This window comes from Rhinolophus hipposideros (genome assembly GCF_964194185.1).
Source record: "Rhinolophus hipposideros genome assembly, chromosome: 21".
Taxonomy (NCBI): Eukaryota; Metazoa; Chordata; class Mammalia; order Chiroptera; family Rhinolophidae; genus Rhinolophus; species Rhinolophus hipposideros.
In genome coordinates this window covers 3,675,724-3,692,461 of record NC_138067.1, presented here as the reverse complement: position 1 = coordinate 3,692,461, position 16,738 = coordinate 3,675,724, and the positions used below count along the sequence as shown (strand labels likewise).

At 40.6% G+C, this 16,738-nt stretch overlaps 1 protein-coding gene across 1 annotated transcript in view; it reads right to left on the bottom strand.

Annotated features, from left to right (window-relative positions):
• LONP2 (lon peptidase 2, peroxisomal) overlaps positions 1–16,738 on the bottom strand; it is a 63,973-nt gene that overhangs the window by 35,199 nt on the left and 12,036 nt on the right. Inside the window, exons 6-8 of the mRNA XM_081032503.1 lie at positions 16,487–16,581; positions 13,072–13,330; positions 3,860–4,001 (exon numbers count right to left, since the gene is read on the bottom strand). Of these exons, the coding sequence (XP_080888629.1) occupies positions 3,860–4,001; positions 13,072–13,330; positions 16,487–16,581 (496 nt within the window). The remainder of the gene's footprint in view (positions 1–3,859; positions 4,002–13,071; positions 13,331–16,486; positions 16,582–16,738) is intronic.

Genomic DNA, 16,738 nt, shown 5'->3' with positions numbered 1-16,738 from the left:
CGTTGTCATGATGGAAGAGGAAGCAAAAGACACTCACGAAAGAGGACTTCCAGGACCGCTTCAGGAAGTGGCAGGAACGATGGGAGAAATATGCTCAAAGCGAGGGGAGGATTTTTGAGGGGGATTAATGGCAATGTGTCTTTCACGGTAGTAAATTTTTTTAAACATCATATCTTTTGATCACACCTCGTAGATATAAATAGGGCTGACATACATATTCAAAAAGGAAGTAAAATGACTAAAATACTTACCAATCACAATTTTACTTATCTAATTAGAATACACCATTTTCGCTAAAAATATAATTACATTATCTCTTAAAATTTATTCTGTGTGTGTTATATATATATATATATATATATATATATATATATATATATATATGTACATAATACCGTGTTTCCCTGAAAATAAGACCTGGCCGGACCATCAGCTCTAATGCATCTTTTGGAGCAAAAATTAATATAAGACCCAGTATTATATTACATTACATTATATAAGACCCGGTCTTATATTATATTGTATTATATTATACCCAGTCTTTATTTTATTATATTATATTAATTATATTATATTATATTATATTATATAAGACTGGGTCTTATATTAATGGTCTTATTTTCGGGGCAACACGGTGTTATTGTAGGGTACTAGGGTTATGAGAGAGGCCTCAGGAGAACTCAAATCTGCCAACACCTTGATCTTGGACTTCCAGCTTCCAGAACTGTAAGAAAATAAATTTCTGTGTTGTTTTTTTTTAGCCACCCGGTCGGTGGTATTTTGTTATGGCAGCCTTAGCAGACTCTTAGATCCTTATTACATAGACATTTATGTACGTACACAGAGAGATATTTTCAAAATATTTTACTGATGGAATCTGTGAACAAAGTATGTAGAGATTACTGGTGCAGGCAAGGAAAAGATCTTAGCAAATATAAAAGGCCTCAAAATATAACCACAATCAAATCTTTGAAAAAAGGGAACCTGAAAATATATTCCACCTGAACGACAGGTTAAGTCAAAATAAAAGGATCACAGGTTAAGTGACCAAATCATTTAAGCACAGAATTAAAACTAAATGTAGGAGGGAGCACTTCTAGAATGGCAGAGTAAGGAATTCTGAAAATCTCCTCCATTAAAGCAACGAGAATACGAGCAAAATTGTCAGAATCAACTTTTTCAGAATTTTAGAAAGTAACTTGTAACAATCTGAGGAGTGCTTATTCAAGAAAAAAACAGATGAATTTCAGTAAACAGAGCAAGCTTTGCGGTGTTTTAAGTTGCTTTTCTCCCATCCCTTTACTCTTCTCAAGTTCATGGTCGCCTTGAAAACCAATAGCCTCGTAACCAAAGCAGCTATGCAACCACTGTTGGTGGCAGAGTAGGATCAGAGCGAACTCTCTCTCTTCAGAGAACTGTCAATATTTGACCTGCAAGGCAGTTCCTTGGAAAACTTCATTCTCAGCTATTTATGACTGGACTCAGAGAACACTGTGTGAACAGCCCTATCCCTGGGGCACTTGCCAGAAACAATCAGTAGCAACTGTTTAACATTTAAGCTGCCTGAGGCAGCCTAGGTAGCTGGGACTAACACCAGGCTGATCACAAAACTTAAAAGGAAAAACTGGGGAATGAGATACTCATGGGGGCCTAAAAAAGCTCAGCCATATTCCTGAGATGCTAGAAGGTCATGCTACCGGACAGGACTATAAATGTGATGTAAATGTGACGGGACAGCTGTGAGGAGGCTCTACAAGGTGACGTCAGGCAGACACTGGGGCTGTGGAAAAGCAGGAAGCCAAGGCCAAGGCAGAGACTAAAGGCGTGCGTCAACACACACAGCCAGGGCCCCTGCAAAGAGAGCGAGACCTACTGGAGGAGGCACTTACGGAAATCTACGTCCAATCATTAGCTGACCACTACACAAACTGAGCAACCTCAGTGGCCACACATGGCCGAGAATACAGACTTGACAGAATGAGAGCGGGGAAATCACTAAAAAAAACAGCAACAACAGCAAATCCTTGGAGTGGGGGGGTCTCATTATATTATATAATTATAATTACACTACTTTATACATTTGGGTTCAACAAAAATTAGGAGACATACAAAAAACACAAAAGTATGGCCGAAAAACAGTGAGAAATAAAAAGCCGTGAATAAAAACTGCCCCTGAGGAAGTCCAGGTGTAGACTTCCTAGACAAAGAATTTGTTGAAAAAAACTAATATGTTCAAAAAAAGTATGTTCAAAAAAACTAATGCTACAATATGGATGAAACTTAAAGTGACATAAGCCCATTACAAAAAGACAAATACTGTATGATTCCACTTACATAACACATATAGATTAATCAAACTTACAGAAACAGAAAAGAGAATGGTAGTTGCCAGGGGCTGAGGGTGGGAGGAAGTGGAGCTGCTATTTCGTGAGTTTCAGCTTTGCAAAAAATTTTGGGAGACTGACTGCATAATAATGTGAATATACCTAACACTACTGAACTGGATACTTAAAAACGGCTAAGATGGCAAATTTTATGTGATGTGTATTTACCACAATTAAAAAACAAAACTAAAGGAAATCATGTCTAAAGAATTACAGCAATCTATGAGAATGATGTCCTGACATGGAGAATATCAATAAAGAGATAAGAATTATAACAAAAGCAAACAGAAATCTTAGAGTTGAAACTATAGTAACTTAAATGAAAAATCCACCATAGGGTCTAAATAACAATTTCAGTTGCAAGAAGAAAAAAATCAAGGGACTTGAAGATGGGTCAAATTGACTGTCTCTACTGCTCTCAAGTGTTTGTTGTTGTTTGTGTTTTTTGTTTTCCACTTTACTACTGAATTCAGTGGTGGGTCTTGGCAGAGACAGAAATGTGGCCAGAACTCAGACCACAGGTGTGACCCCAATGGAGCATCTGAGGATGGTGAGGGAGGAAAGAAAGGCTTGAAGATTATATAGTCACCAATTTGTCACAATATGTCCCACCCACACCAAGAGTGATTCTCATGTAAAACTGCCTAACCAACATGAGGGAAACAAAGAGATTTTCAGATACACAGAATCAGAAACCATTTACCACCCATCCGAACTTTCTCAGGAAACTTTTGAGGGATTCATAGCACAAAACTGAGAAAATGAATCAAGAACAACGAAGTCATGGAATACAGGAAACAGGAAATCCCACATGGTGGGGGGGTGAAGGGGGAACCTAGGAAGACAGCTAGGGGCCAGATGTGGACAGTTCCAGATTGGAGAAGGAAAGGTAAACATGATAGAACATCTATGTGTCTGAAAGATTCAAAAGGAGAATCAGACAACTGGTGAGAGCAGACAAAAGACGCAAGACAATTATTAACTTTAAAAAGACTTTTAAAAACATGTACAGAAAAATGAAAAGGAGGACAGAAAAAGAAAAGGGATCACATTTTACCACATGGCTCAGCTGTGAAAAGCACTTCTGTAATGATGTAAATACTCAACGAGGAGCTAACAAAATCAGGATGAAATTTATATTGGGAGACTAGGGTACTAAAACGATATAGTAAGGGTAGAGGGAAGAAAGCAAGAAAAATCCTCATCTCTTATAATGCCCCAAACTGGAAAATCAAAATGAGGAAGTAGCAACACAACCATACCATTCTGAGAACGCATTCATCAACTACAAGTTAGAAGTCAAAGTGTACGAGAGGAAATGGGGGCCAGGGAGGAGACCTGCTCCCTGGTTTGTAACAACCTTGTAGAATTACTGGTCTCTAAACAAGCATGCATAAAATTTCGTTAAACTACTACTTGAATACGACCATCTGATCCACACTGGAAGTGCAGACAGGGAAGTCTCTAAATCTTACCTCCAGCAGAGCGGCTGCAGGATCGCCCTGCAAGCTTTTTCCCAGTTTGTCCACCTCATCCAATAGGAACACTGGATTGTTAACCCCAGCGGTCTTCAAGCCATTGATGATCCGACCTGGCATACTGCCAACATAGGTGCGCCTACAGAAAAGTGAGCGAGCAGCAAATTAACCAGGAGATCTCAGCAGGCAAGAGCAATAGCATTCAGAAGCCAAAACTTTGCACTGGGAAAGGTCGCTTAGCTACTCCAGTAATACAGCAGAGAGGTACTACATCCTGAAAAAGCCCTGCGATACATCAAATTATATTAGGTTCAATTCTTATCTCATCTTCCATTTAAGTCTCCTTGTAAGTTACCCATAATACTGGAAGAACTGTATCTACTTTTTGCCACTTAGTGAAACTAAACAAACATTACACTTAAGTCGCATAGTTCTGATTCTTACTCCTCCAGATTCCCAAATGTCCAAGGGACCCTGAGTTTAATTCCTACGCTGTTCATAGCTTTCCAGAGCACCTTCCTTGAACTGCCACCCCACACACAACCCGCTTTCTCTGCACTGAAGAGGCTGCCCCACAGCTGGTTAAAGCACCACCATCATCACGGAGGAAATTAGAACTGGGTCAAAGGCCACTCAAAATGCAGACAGCCCCAACCCCCGAAAAGAAAATTTCCAAACTTTAATTTTCAGAGGCAATAATCTGTTATTAATTGTAGTAAGAGGATCTGGGTTAACAGTACTGCTATCAAAACATCATTAATTCTGGCCTTTTGAGTAGACTGTGTTCATCCTACACATACTGGCACAACCAAGTTCACGCCCAACCAGACATTGTTAGTGCATTACAACGTCAGAGGCAGCTTTAACACACCCGAACAAGAACCACCTACCTAAGGAGGCATGAAATAAAAGTATGTCTGTCAAACTGAAAAAAGTACCTTTTTTATGAAGTCAGCAAAACTTTAAGCAGCAACACACTAACTTTAATTGTTAACTGCTGCCTAAAGCCACATGCAAAGCAAATGCAGTTTGTGGAAAGGCAGGTGACTGCCTACAAGAAACTGATCAGTGCTAAGTGGGACGGAAGCAGTTAGGTCCCGACCTGCAGAGCCGATCCGTGGAGCAGCCCTGGGTTCTGTCACATGCCTGGTATAAAGTAGGACAGAATACATGAGTGTCCTTTGAAATGACAAGAAAGCCTCAGAAATACTGTGGGAATGCTTTTCATCCCAGGAGGGTGACCAAGGCACTGATACAATAAACATCGTCTTGTTACAAGGAGTTGGCACATTCAAGATTTCAGAAGAGGATATAGGAAGGACAAGACTCAAATTAATAAATCCTCTGAAATTGTTTCTCTAGAGAACTTACATATTTGCCGATATTCTTTGAAAAGCAGGAAAGGGAGAAATTGGGGGAAAAAAAGACAACAAACCCTCAGTGCCTCTAAGGGTCCTTTCTTGCTGCATGAATTTCTTTTCCTCTCCTTACTGGTTTTTTGTTTGTTAGTTTTTTAAGTATGTTTTTCCAGGACCCATCAGCTCCAAGTCAAGAAGTTGTTTCAATCTAGTTGTGGAGGGCGCAGCTCACAGTGGCCCATGTGGGGATCGAACTGGCAACCTTGTTGTTAAGAGCACCGCACGCTCTAACCAACTGAGCTAACCAGCCGTCCCTCCTTACTGGTTTTGATAGGTAGATGTCAACAACAGGTACGGACAAGTCTAGACCTAGAGCCAGGGAGAGAAAATCATATTCCAGGCAGGGACCCTTTCTAAAGAAGAAACAGAACTCTACACACTAGTCACTGTATACAAATTCCTCCTGAACTTCCCATTGCTTTCCAGGGCCCAGACAGTCAGGTCTATTACACCCTCATGCTTTTCCACCTTTGTAAATATGGTGCCTTCCTGTCCTCGACACTCCCCCTGCCTATGTAAATCCCAGCCCTTCTAAGAAACTGTTCCCGACCACCTCTCACCAAGGGATTTTTCTTTTTTCTTTTTTTTTAAAGGATTTTATTGGGGAAGGGGAACAGGACTTCATTGGGGAACAGTGTGTACTTCCAGGTCTTTTTTCCAAGTCAAATTGTTGTCCTTTCAGTCTTAGTTGTGGAGGGCGCAGCTCAGCTCCAGGTCCAGTTGCTGTTTCTAGTTGCAGGGGGCGCAGCCCACCATCCCTTGTGGGAGTCGAACCGGCAACCTTGTGGTTGAGAGGATGCGCTCCAACCAACTGAGCCATCCAGTAGCTCAGTGGGAGCTTAGCTCAAGGTGCCGTGTTCAATCTTAGTTGCAGAGGGCGCTGCCCACCATCCCCTGCGGGCGTCGAACCCCAACCAACTGAGCTATCCAGGAGCTCAGCATCAGTTCAGCTCAAGGTGCCCAGCGGCTCAGCTCAAGGTGCCGTGTTCAATCTTAGTTGCAGGGGGCGCTGCCCACCATCCCTTGCGGGACTTGAGGAGTTGAACCGGCAACCTTGTGGTTGAGAGCCCACTGGCCCATGTGGGAATCGAACCGGCAGCCTTTGGAGTTAGGAGCACGGAGTTCCAATTGCCTGAGCCAAAGGGCCGGCCCCCCAAGTGATTTTTCTAATAATTCAATGTCTACAGCATTTGTTGGGCCTATAATTCAGACACATACTTCCGATCTAGCTTTTATTCATGGGTGCCAAGTACAGAGCCTCCTCTGAAGAGCCAGTGAGCACTTGCATGACAGATAGTGGTCTTATTACAGAACAGATGCTGGATACAGAACTATAAGATTGTCCCCAAACAAGCTCGCTTCTCCTATTTATTAAGGACACCCAATCAACGATGCCAGCACCCACAGTATCTTTCTATCACCCCTGATACGTTCATGCAACTCTGCGAATACTGCTTTGGGCAAAGTACTTGAGCTAAGCTTCAGTTTCCTGATCTGTAAAATGGGGATAACAAGAGTCCAGCCTCATGGAGTATATGAGGAGGATGACAGAACCTTACAGGTAAGGCACACAGCAACGTGCCTGGTACGCAGTAAGCTTTCTAAAGATGTCCACTGTAATTGTCATTAGCAACAGCTACTTAAAGTCCACTTCTGGTTTCCTGCAAAGAGTACAAAAGTAGAAATTGGTACACCTAAGTTTGGGTCCCACTTCGCTCTGTCTCATGGAAGCAACTCTTATAAATGTCTGTTCACAGCACTGAGCACACTCAATCACAGGTGACATCCCCTACATGTGTGCCATTAGCCTAGAGCTCCAACCGACAAGACAACTCTTATCACAGGGCCCAGAAGCTACGGGAAAACATCTACAATGTGCTTCTCTTTTGCCAGGAGGTATGATAACATGAATTCACTGACTGAAGATACAGAATATATTTTCAATGAATTTTTGGAACATGAATTAGATGGTGAAAAATGGAGCAATACAGAAAATAAAAATGTTCTCTTTCAACATCACTAAAAACAACTATTTAAAAAACAAAACAAAAACAAATTAGCATACCGAAATATCCTGAGAATTGCATAGGTAGGAAATAAATGAAACTGGCATTCTTTCATAAATTACAACTTTTTTGAGGACAAAATATTAGTCTTTTTCATGTTCTTCCTCATAATACAACACCTAAAAAGCAACGTAGCACATGCAAATACAGGGCAGTTTGCGAAGAATGTATCACTTAACTACATATCATTCGGCCTGAATACGCGATCGCCTAGAAGCTTTTCTGAAAATTCAAGTACACAAGTTAAGAATATATGAAATCATACTTTTTCCTGTAATTGTTGTAGGCAGTCCAATAGGTTTATCAGGACTATATAACTAGTGTATAAGATAACACAAAAACAGAAGTGTCTACATAGTTCAACATTTTAAGTTACAAGGTCAGCATTTTTCTTTTTCTCAAAATGGCCTGGTTTATACTTCAGAAAACAATTACAGAGAATTACAGTATCACCTATTTACAGCTTTGTGGTAATCAATTATGCTACTATTCTGCTCCATCCTTAGGTATCTTCACATCTGACGTAACCCAGAAGGCTGGTCGGCCTGTCACTGCCAATGACATCTAAGTATCAGGGATAAGACGCATCTTCACTCACCTCTTTTCCAGTACGTAGAGAAGGGAGAAAAACAGGCATTTACCAACAATTTTTCTTGCCTATTCAATTAAAGAGCTCTCATGGGCTATAATGAGAACTATTAAAGTAATATTTACAAAGAATTTGTAGTACAAAAAAATGTATGTTATAATGCTAAGTGGAAAGGGTAGGATTCAATTCTGTTGCTTAAAAATAAAATGACAAAAGCTGCCCAATGAAAATTCTGTCAGGAAATAAAATATGAAAAATGATTATCTTCATGTTAGAAAAACATGAGGATCTTTTTCTTTTTTTTCTTTTCCAAATTTTCTACGAAGAAAATGTGTGTGAGTGTATCTCAAACTGGAAAAAGGCATAAGCCTTAAAGGAGACCCTAATGATCTCAAAAATAAAAATAGTCTTTAAGAAACTAAAAATAATCTTTAATGCAGCATGTCTAAAAAACCTGGTATTCTTATAGGAGTCATTCCTCAATCTTCTGACACACTCATCTAAAGGACTGCACGACTTCCAAAATGTAATCATGTCTTCGTCTTAGTTGAATTCACAAAGCACCCACGGTTAGTACTGAGCTAAGCAGCGTGGAGTAATACCTGGAGTACGAGATACGCTAAAAGCCCTATTTGCATTAGAAGTGCCAGTGGCCTGTAGCAGTTAATCCTTACACAGGCACAACAGACAACCAGTGGTCAGCTTGGAGGAGAGTAAGATCATACCTGACTGCACTTACATGACTGGAGGAAGTCTTGGTTGAGGCCTTAAAATAAACCTAAGTTTTTGAGTGGCAAAGGAGAGCTATGTGCAAATACAGGTTCTTAGGAGAGTAGTGAGCAACCCACAACACGCCTGGCAACTATGCTAAAAATGCATTAAGGCTTGCTGCTTCAGCTGTTTTTCCCTGCACAGACCAATAATGAAACAGCTCATTTATCTAAAACATCACCATTTCAGGTTACACATGAAAACTTAACGTGGAAAGCAAAAGTTCAGTTTTCTTCTCATCTTGTTTAACAAGGATTTCTTGTAATGACATAATTTTATTATCTGATGTACGGCTGGTAAACTACTTCCAAAGAGTTAATATCAACAGTAACTTGAGATACAGCATGACAATTGGTATATTTCACTGAGGAACAATGAACGAAAAACAGATTACTGTGTGAACATGATTTCATAAAACTTCATCCTAAAAGAAGTTATTTTGTATTTAATTTATATTAAATGTAACTGATTTAAACTATTTAAATGTGATATTTAAATATAAAAATGTAAGTTTGAAAAACTGATGGATGGGCTTAAAAAGTGGACAGAAAATCCCAATGGGTAGAGAAGTGTTCTACCCAAATGAGAAGTGTTGAGAAGACTGAAAAACTGCAGGAGGTAATATAGAGCAGACACGTGACTTCCTGTAAGCCACTCAAAATATAATAATATGAATAAAAACAATGGGCCAATATTTAGTCGGATCACAGTTATCTTCTAAGTTTAAGATTTCAATGTAAACCAAGTCTTTCTTTTTCTTCCTCGCCTCCCACCTCATTATCATTTAACCCTTTGGTTACTTTTAAAATCAATCCCTAACTTATTAGCACCTTCCAGAACATAAACAGCAACTTCTGGCCAAGGCTGGAGTTCCTTGCCTGGGGAGCTAAGGAAAGGGAGGAACAAAAGCAAGAGAATAAGCAGGAAGACAACACAGCAGCTCTGCTTTCCCTGGGCTATTTTATAACCACACAACAGTGGTGCCCACTCAGAGGCAGAGGAAAAACAAAACTCAGCATGAACTCTAATCGTGAGCATATGACCAACATTTAAATGCCAAGACCTAGGCGTTTCCAAAATACCTCCACTGTCACATGGAGCCACTTGTTCCCACAAACTCCACCCCATACTCCTGCTGTGATACTCTACTGTTCTTTCCCTTTTCCCCCCTCCTCTTCTCCCCCAGCCCTGGACTCTGACACAAGCAGGAACTTGGCTCTCAACCTCTTCTTTCCTCCACAATCACACCCACTCGCCAGCTGCTTCCAAACAGGGTTTCAAATAAAACTTGCCTCTCGGCTTTGATAACTTAGAGGTGGGCGGGTGTTAAGTCCCCAGTGGCACAAGGCAGTGTGTAAGGAAACATCGGGCAGTGATAGCTACGGAGTACCTCCTGGCAAGGTGGACCGGAAACCGGGCTAACAGAATGATTCGCAGGAAAGTCCACATAGCCTTTAGCTGGCAACGGTCACAGCCTTCATACACGCCAAACACGTGTCAAAAAGCTTCTGTTTACACGTTTTAGGCAACTTCACAACCTTTTTTTATTTATTTATACGCCCCCTTCTTCCACCTACCCCACTCCGGTTCAAGCCATTGTTTCTCAATCTAGTTGTGTAGGACACAGCTCCCTGGGCCATGCTGGTATTATGAGCCTTGTGCCCCCACCCCGGGCTGAGGCCGGTGGCTCATAGCAGCTCATGCCAGCCCATGCCAGCCCACACCAGCCCAGACCAGCTCCAGGAAGTGCTGTTGTTCATAACCTTAGCTGTAGAGGGCGCAGTTCCCTGGCCCATGTGGGAATCGAACCAGTGACCTTGGTGTTAGGAGCACAGCGCTCCAACCACCTGAGCCACCGGGCCGGCCCCACAACCTTCTTTTACAAAACAAATTCTTATTTTCTTTAGACTCAATTCTCTTAACAACAGTCACACACATAAAAATATATTCACTTGAAAAAAGTGAACAAATTTTGTATCAGTATCAGTAAAGATTTCAAACAGAGATCTGTTTACACCCCATACTCAAAAACGGTGAGAACTATGACATTACTTGTTGCCCACCAACAGGCATCAAAATTTTCCACAATTTTGCCACACAAATTAATATTTTTGGTACAATTTAAAAATCAGATTGAATTTTATAAAAAGTCGTATTGAAACACATAAATCTAAACTTGCCCTCTTGAGAATCTAGAATTAAAATAATAATTAAAGCTAATTTTTATCAAATGTTCCCTGTGTGCCAGTCACCGAGTAAGTACTTTCCAAGCTTTACTAAATGTGGAAATAAATAAGGACAAATTACCTACATGTCACGTGCCCATGACATTGATTTCATGACAATTCCACAAACTCATTCTCTAAATTCCGTAATACCTAAATACTGTGGCTATGGATAACAAAAGGAAGAAATAAAGTAAAACAACTCTGAGCAGGTGAATCAAGTCACTTGAATAGGGAACACCTCCCAAAAGCTCGGTAGCAAAAATTAGAAGATTTAGGGCTGAGATCCAGCTTCTCCAAGATTGGTCCAAGATGCCCATTTCTCTACAAGAGCAAACTACAGCCTCTAGTGGCACAGGCGAGAATAAGAAAGTCTAGGTAACAAAAATATTGTTTGAAACTTCCAGAAAGTACGACCCCAATCAATTCTCTGACCTAACCTTCAGCCCTCATTGCTTATGTATCAAAATCCTGCAATAATTTTTCTTTAATGCATAAGAATTGTAAAAAAGCAACTAAAAGAGAATAGAAAGAACCATTTTTCATAGAAAAATCTGTGAAGGTTCCTATCCCTGCCTGAGGCTGGTGACCTTAGGAACGGGGCAAACGGAAAACAAGACGTTATCAAAGCCTACATGTATTCTTTTTCCCCCCACAATCCATGTTCAATCCACATTCAGCAAGCTGCATTTAAATCACCCCTGGCAGCTGGCACTGCTCACTGCTTGCACTGTGAGCTCGTCAAGACCCCACTCAGAACCTGGGTTGCTTTAAGGACCTTATGAGTGAGGGCATGATCTTGACGACAGGAGAGAAGTTTTATCTTCAGTTTCATTGTTTTCCAATGGAAGTTAAGTACTTGCTTTAAAAAATTTTTTTAAATTGAGATTTAATTGGTATATAACGTGTTAGTTTTGGGTGTCCATCATATTCTTTTTTTTTTTTTTTAATTGGGGAACAGTGTGTACTTCCAGAACTTTTTTTTCCAAGTCAAGTTGCTGTCCTTTCAGTCTTAGTTGTGGAGGGCGCAGCTCAGCTCCAGGTCCAGTTGCCGTTGCTAGTTGCAGGGGGTGCAGCCCACCATCCCTTGCGGGAGTCAGAACCGGCAACCTTGTCGTTGAGGACGCATTCCAGCCAACTGAGCCACCCAGGAGCTCAGCGGCAGCTCAGCTCAAGGTGCTGTGTTCAATCTTAGTTGCAGGGGGCGCTGCCCACCATCCCTTGCGGGACTCAAGGAATTGAACTGGCAACCTTGTGGTTAAGAGCCCACTGGCCCATGTGGGACTCGAACCGGCAGTCTTCAGAGCTAGGAGCATGGAGCTCCAACCATCTAGGCCACCGGGCTGGCCCCATCATATTCTTTTATAAGCAGTTCATGATTTCTACATTTTCAAATGTTCTTTTAACACTGACACTATCGGCATGTGATCTCACAGCCTGCAGCTGCTATGGAACCGACACCATGAGACAGGCTCATGTTTTCCCAAAGCATCTTCCAATGTGAGCAACAGAGACCACAGAGAACAAAACAATGAACGTAACATGCAAATCTGATTACAATGTCAGGTTAATCAGACGTAGTTCTTAATAGTTTAATGTACTTTTACAGAAAGTGTCAAAAATGCAAGGATAAGCCTTAATAATTATCCTAATCTTTCTCCTTATTACTCACTTATACTGTAAACCAGGCTTCTTAAAAGGAAGTTTAAACTGCAAACCTAACAAATTTGTTTTCAAAGGTCTCTGCCCCCTCCTACCTGCCCTAGCCATACTGCACGCACTTTTTAAACTCTAAGAGTTGTAGGTCAATACTTAAGAAATGTTACTAGGCCAAAATGCATGGGAAGACATCATAATATCTAATTGTAACTAATTTATAACTGTATGCAAATGAGATTCAAGGAGGGCTGAGGCACAGACCAGCCATCCAGTGGCATACAAACAGCAAAGTTCGTTTGGGTGTCCCACGATAGACAGGTTAGCTGGGAAGTAGGGTAAATGTCCCTTCCATTCAGGTGTCAAAACAGCCCTTTCAGAAAAAGATGTACATTATGTCTGAGCCTGTGGGGCTGGGCGTTGGGGGTGAGGATGGAGTCAACGGAAAAGCAGCATAAGAGACTGAACCGAGAGCAGTGTCTACCTGTGTCCTCGGATGTCAGACTGATCGCACACTCCTCCGAGAGCAATCCTGTGGAACTCCCGCCCTAGCGTCTTGGCCACTGATCTTCCCACGCTAGTTTTACCAACTCCAGGAGGGCCAACAAAGCACAGGATCGGGCCCTTCAGGTTGTTCTTCAGCTGCCTGACGGCCAAGTATTCCAGCACTCTTTTCTTCAATTTTTCCATGGCATAATGGTCATTATCCAGAAGAATCCGGGCTGCTCGAATGTCCAGACGGTCTGTCAAATAACCCAACAGAAATAACCTGAGCACATGGAATTTTTAAATGGAAGGATTTCTTTCAAGGCTTGTGAGAGTCAAAATATTTTTTAGGAAAAAGATGTAACAAGAACAGACGTGGATCTTTCTAAATGAGTATTTAGGAAGACCCAGACTTGGTTTTCTTGCTTTAGAAGTACTAGTAGCTACAGAAATTGTAGGCACTACACGATTAAAAATCAGAGTTAATACTCATATCATTTTGCTTGGAATGATTTTCTAGATACACGTGATTTCTATGGAAACATAATTTCTACAGATTCTATTTGTGCTGGCATTTGTTCCTTTTTTTTCCTCATTACTTTTATAATATATGCTCATTCCAGAAAACGTGATGACATTAATAAAAAGGAAGGAAATAGTCATCCATAATCTCATGCGCCCAAGAGAGCATCCTGACCTTTATGTTGGTAGGTGTTATTCCAGGTGTGTGTGTGTGTGTGTGTGTGTGTATACACATACCTATTTTTCAAAATGGCAATTATATGAGGGCTTCAAGTTTTGTAAAATGTTTTTTTACTTACTACATTGTGGGCATCTTTCAGCGTCAAACGTATTTTTCAGTAACACGTCAGTGGCTACATAATATTCCACCATTTCACCATCCACTCATGTAACTTGCTGACCACTTAGGTTGTCTAAATCATTAGTTGCAGAGCAGTCTTCACCATGCACCCTCTTTTAACTAAATCTCTACATATATCCGTAATTCTTTCCTTTAGTTAATCTTCTGTGAGCAGAAGTATTGGGTCAAAAAAATTAAGACCGAAAGAATCGCCTAAGTTCTACTGATTCAAGTCTCACGAGAGACATATGAATCAGGCTCTGTCTCCGAGGCCAAGCTTGCATCAGGTTTCCTGATGTGCTTCAGTACTTAAATGCTCATAGATTAAACATAGATCATGGAGCCAAGATAAGTTCACCAGCTGGGTGGCAGCTAGGGTATACTCCACAGCCACGTGACCGTACTGACAGAGAAAGAAGAGGGTGAGAGAGACAGAAACACACTGAAGTCCTCTTTCAATCAGGTATTTGGAACTTGCTATGTGTTTTTCCAACAGGAAAAAAAAATGACCTTAAATAATAGTTTGGTCTACAAAAACCTAGCTAAGCTGTAATATACGTAATTTAATTGATTTTATTGAGAGTTTTGGCTGAGAGATTAGGAAAGGGAGAAAGAAAATTTCTTTCCCCCTTCTTGGCTTCAGAACCGAACCAATAAATATGAATAAATGAAAGAAAGTCTTGCAATTGTTTACATGCTAAACCTGGCACTAAAATCCACCACAGTTAACACAGAACCCTGGACCAATCCCATTCTGTATATCTAAATGTTAAAATGCCCCAGTGGGATTTATTTTAGTTACGCCAACATGGGTCAATATTAGGTTATTGATATATTTATGATATCACTATGTCCAAGGAGAAAAATCTTTCCATCAAAGTGTCATTTTGTACCTAAAAAGGCAGTTGCTATAATGTAACACCCATTCTTGATTAACATTTAGTAAATTCAGAACAGAATTCAAGGTAATTTAGAAAAAAAGGAAAGCACTATGAAGGAATTTCTTCCAAGAAATATGCCAAATAAAGATAATTTAAAAAGCAAGTTCTTTCCAACTTTTAAGGAAAGATAATTTCCATGCTATATAAATTACTGTTTCGTATCATTTCTATACAGGATTATTTTTTTCTGATTATTCTTTTCAATGATTCGGAATGCATACTTCCTATTTTGAATACTTGTGGTTACATGTAAAACATTTAAAACTCACTTGAACATCTATTTCTGTATTGATAGCTGGAAGTTTGAAATGGTATCTACTGGCTCTTATTCAAGGTGAAAAATCAGAAAACTGATTTCCTCCAACTCTTTCTCTCTGCTTTCTTTTCTGCTTTTGATGACCTCTACTTAGGTAAACACCTCTTTCAAAAATTATGAAAGACATTTTCTGGTTTTATAACTATACTCACAACATTTATTTAGACCTACTCCTTTCTATACAGCACTGGTTTAGGAGCGCAACGTGACTCCCTATTACACCACAATTACCCACTCTCAGTTCTCTGCTGAAACGCTATACACTGGAAGTACTCTCATGATGGGTACACGAGTGCTATGGATCTCTCATGCTGACGCAACTTCTGCAGAAACTCTTGTAGTTTCTGGCACGTGAGTGGTCTTCTTTCCTAAACTGTTTAATAATTGCTTTGCCCGGTCTTTATATTTTCTTGGTTATTTTCCTAAAGAATGGGACTCACTCAGCTCTCTGTTCAAATAAACGTTTTGCCCCCAAATCTCTACAATTACACTGTAGAAGCGTGGTAAAAATCCCTGCTTAGTAACTAATCTCACTCTATAACTAGGACAAGTGGGGAGGGAAGGAAGCTGAGGTCAACTTACTAAAGGCAAACACTTAGATCTGTAGTTTTCACATTCTTAGGCCATTATGCTACGTGCACCCTGCATTTCTCTTAAGTCATGAGCTAAAACAAACCCTGCCATGCAGAGAAACATTACTGAGAACATTCCAAAATTTCAAAATAAGACTCTTGGTGTTACCAGTTACTTAGACGTCCCTCACACTGTTCACTAGCCCTGCTGTCAAAGGCAAGAACAACAGCGTTTGAAAATGGTCACAAATCATGACGCAAATGCCTGCACACATATATCAACGTGGAAGCTTGGGGAGGAAGTGAGAGCAGAGCAGTGAAACGCCTCTAAAGCTTAAATGTCACTTTCTTTCCCAGGTCTAAACGCTCAGGGAGCAGAGCTCCCTCCAAGTCTCACAGAATAGAGCCACTGCACGCCAAAGGTGGGCACTGGGGAGCTGTGACTTCAGGGAAGACCACCTCAAGCAGGTCGGCACTGAGAACACACACTTCACCGACAGCAGAAAAGCCTACTTCCTCTAAAAGCAGGCAAAAAGGGACTTGCGTGCAGCCCCTTCTTTTCCTGTTTGAGCCCAAGACCCAGGTGATGCAAGTTCAATCTCTAAATGATTGTCACCAAGAACTAACGGAACAGTAAGACAAGCAATGGTATTTCAACAGAATTTGCAGCGCTTCCTGAGTCACAATTAGACTGCAAAAAAGGTGTCCTTTGGTTGGCTCACCAGTTGTACTCTTGTTCCAAGGCAGTTCCACCATGAGTTCTAAGTAATTTCTAGTCAGCGCATATTCTGGCATTGACTGAGGCATTTTTTTGAGTCTGTAGGGAAAGAATACATAGCAAACATGTTCAAGAATAAAGACTTCCATACAAACAGAAAACCAAGCTTATCTCCATTTCTTGGTCAGGTATACAGATTTGATGAAACAAATCTGAAAAAGTTTTTAAAAATCTAGTTGATAGAACATTTATTTTG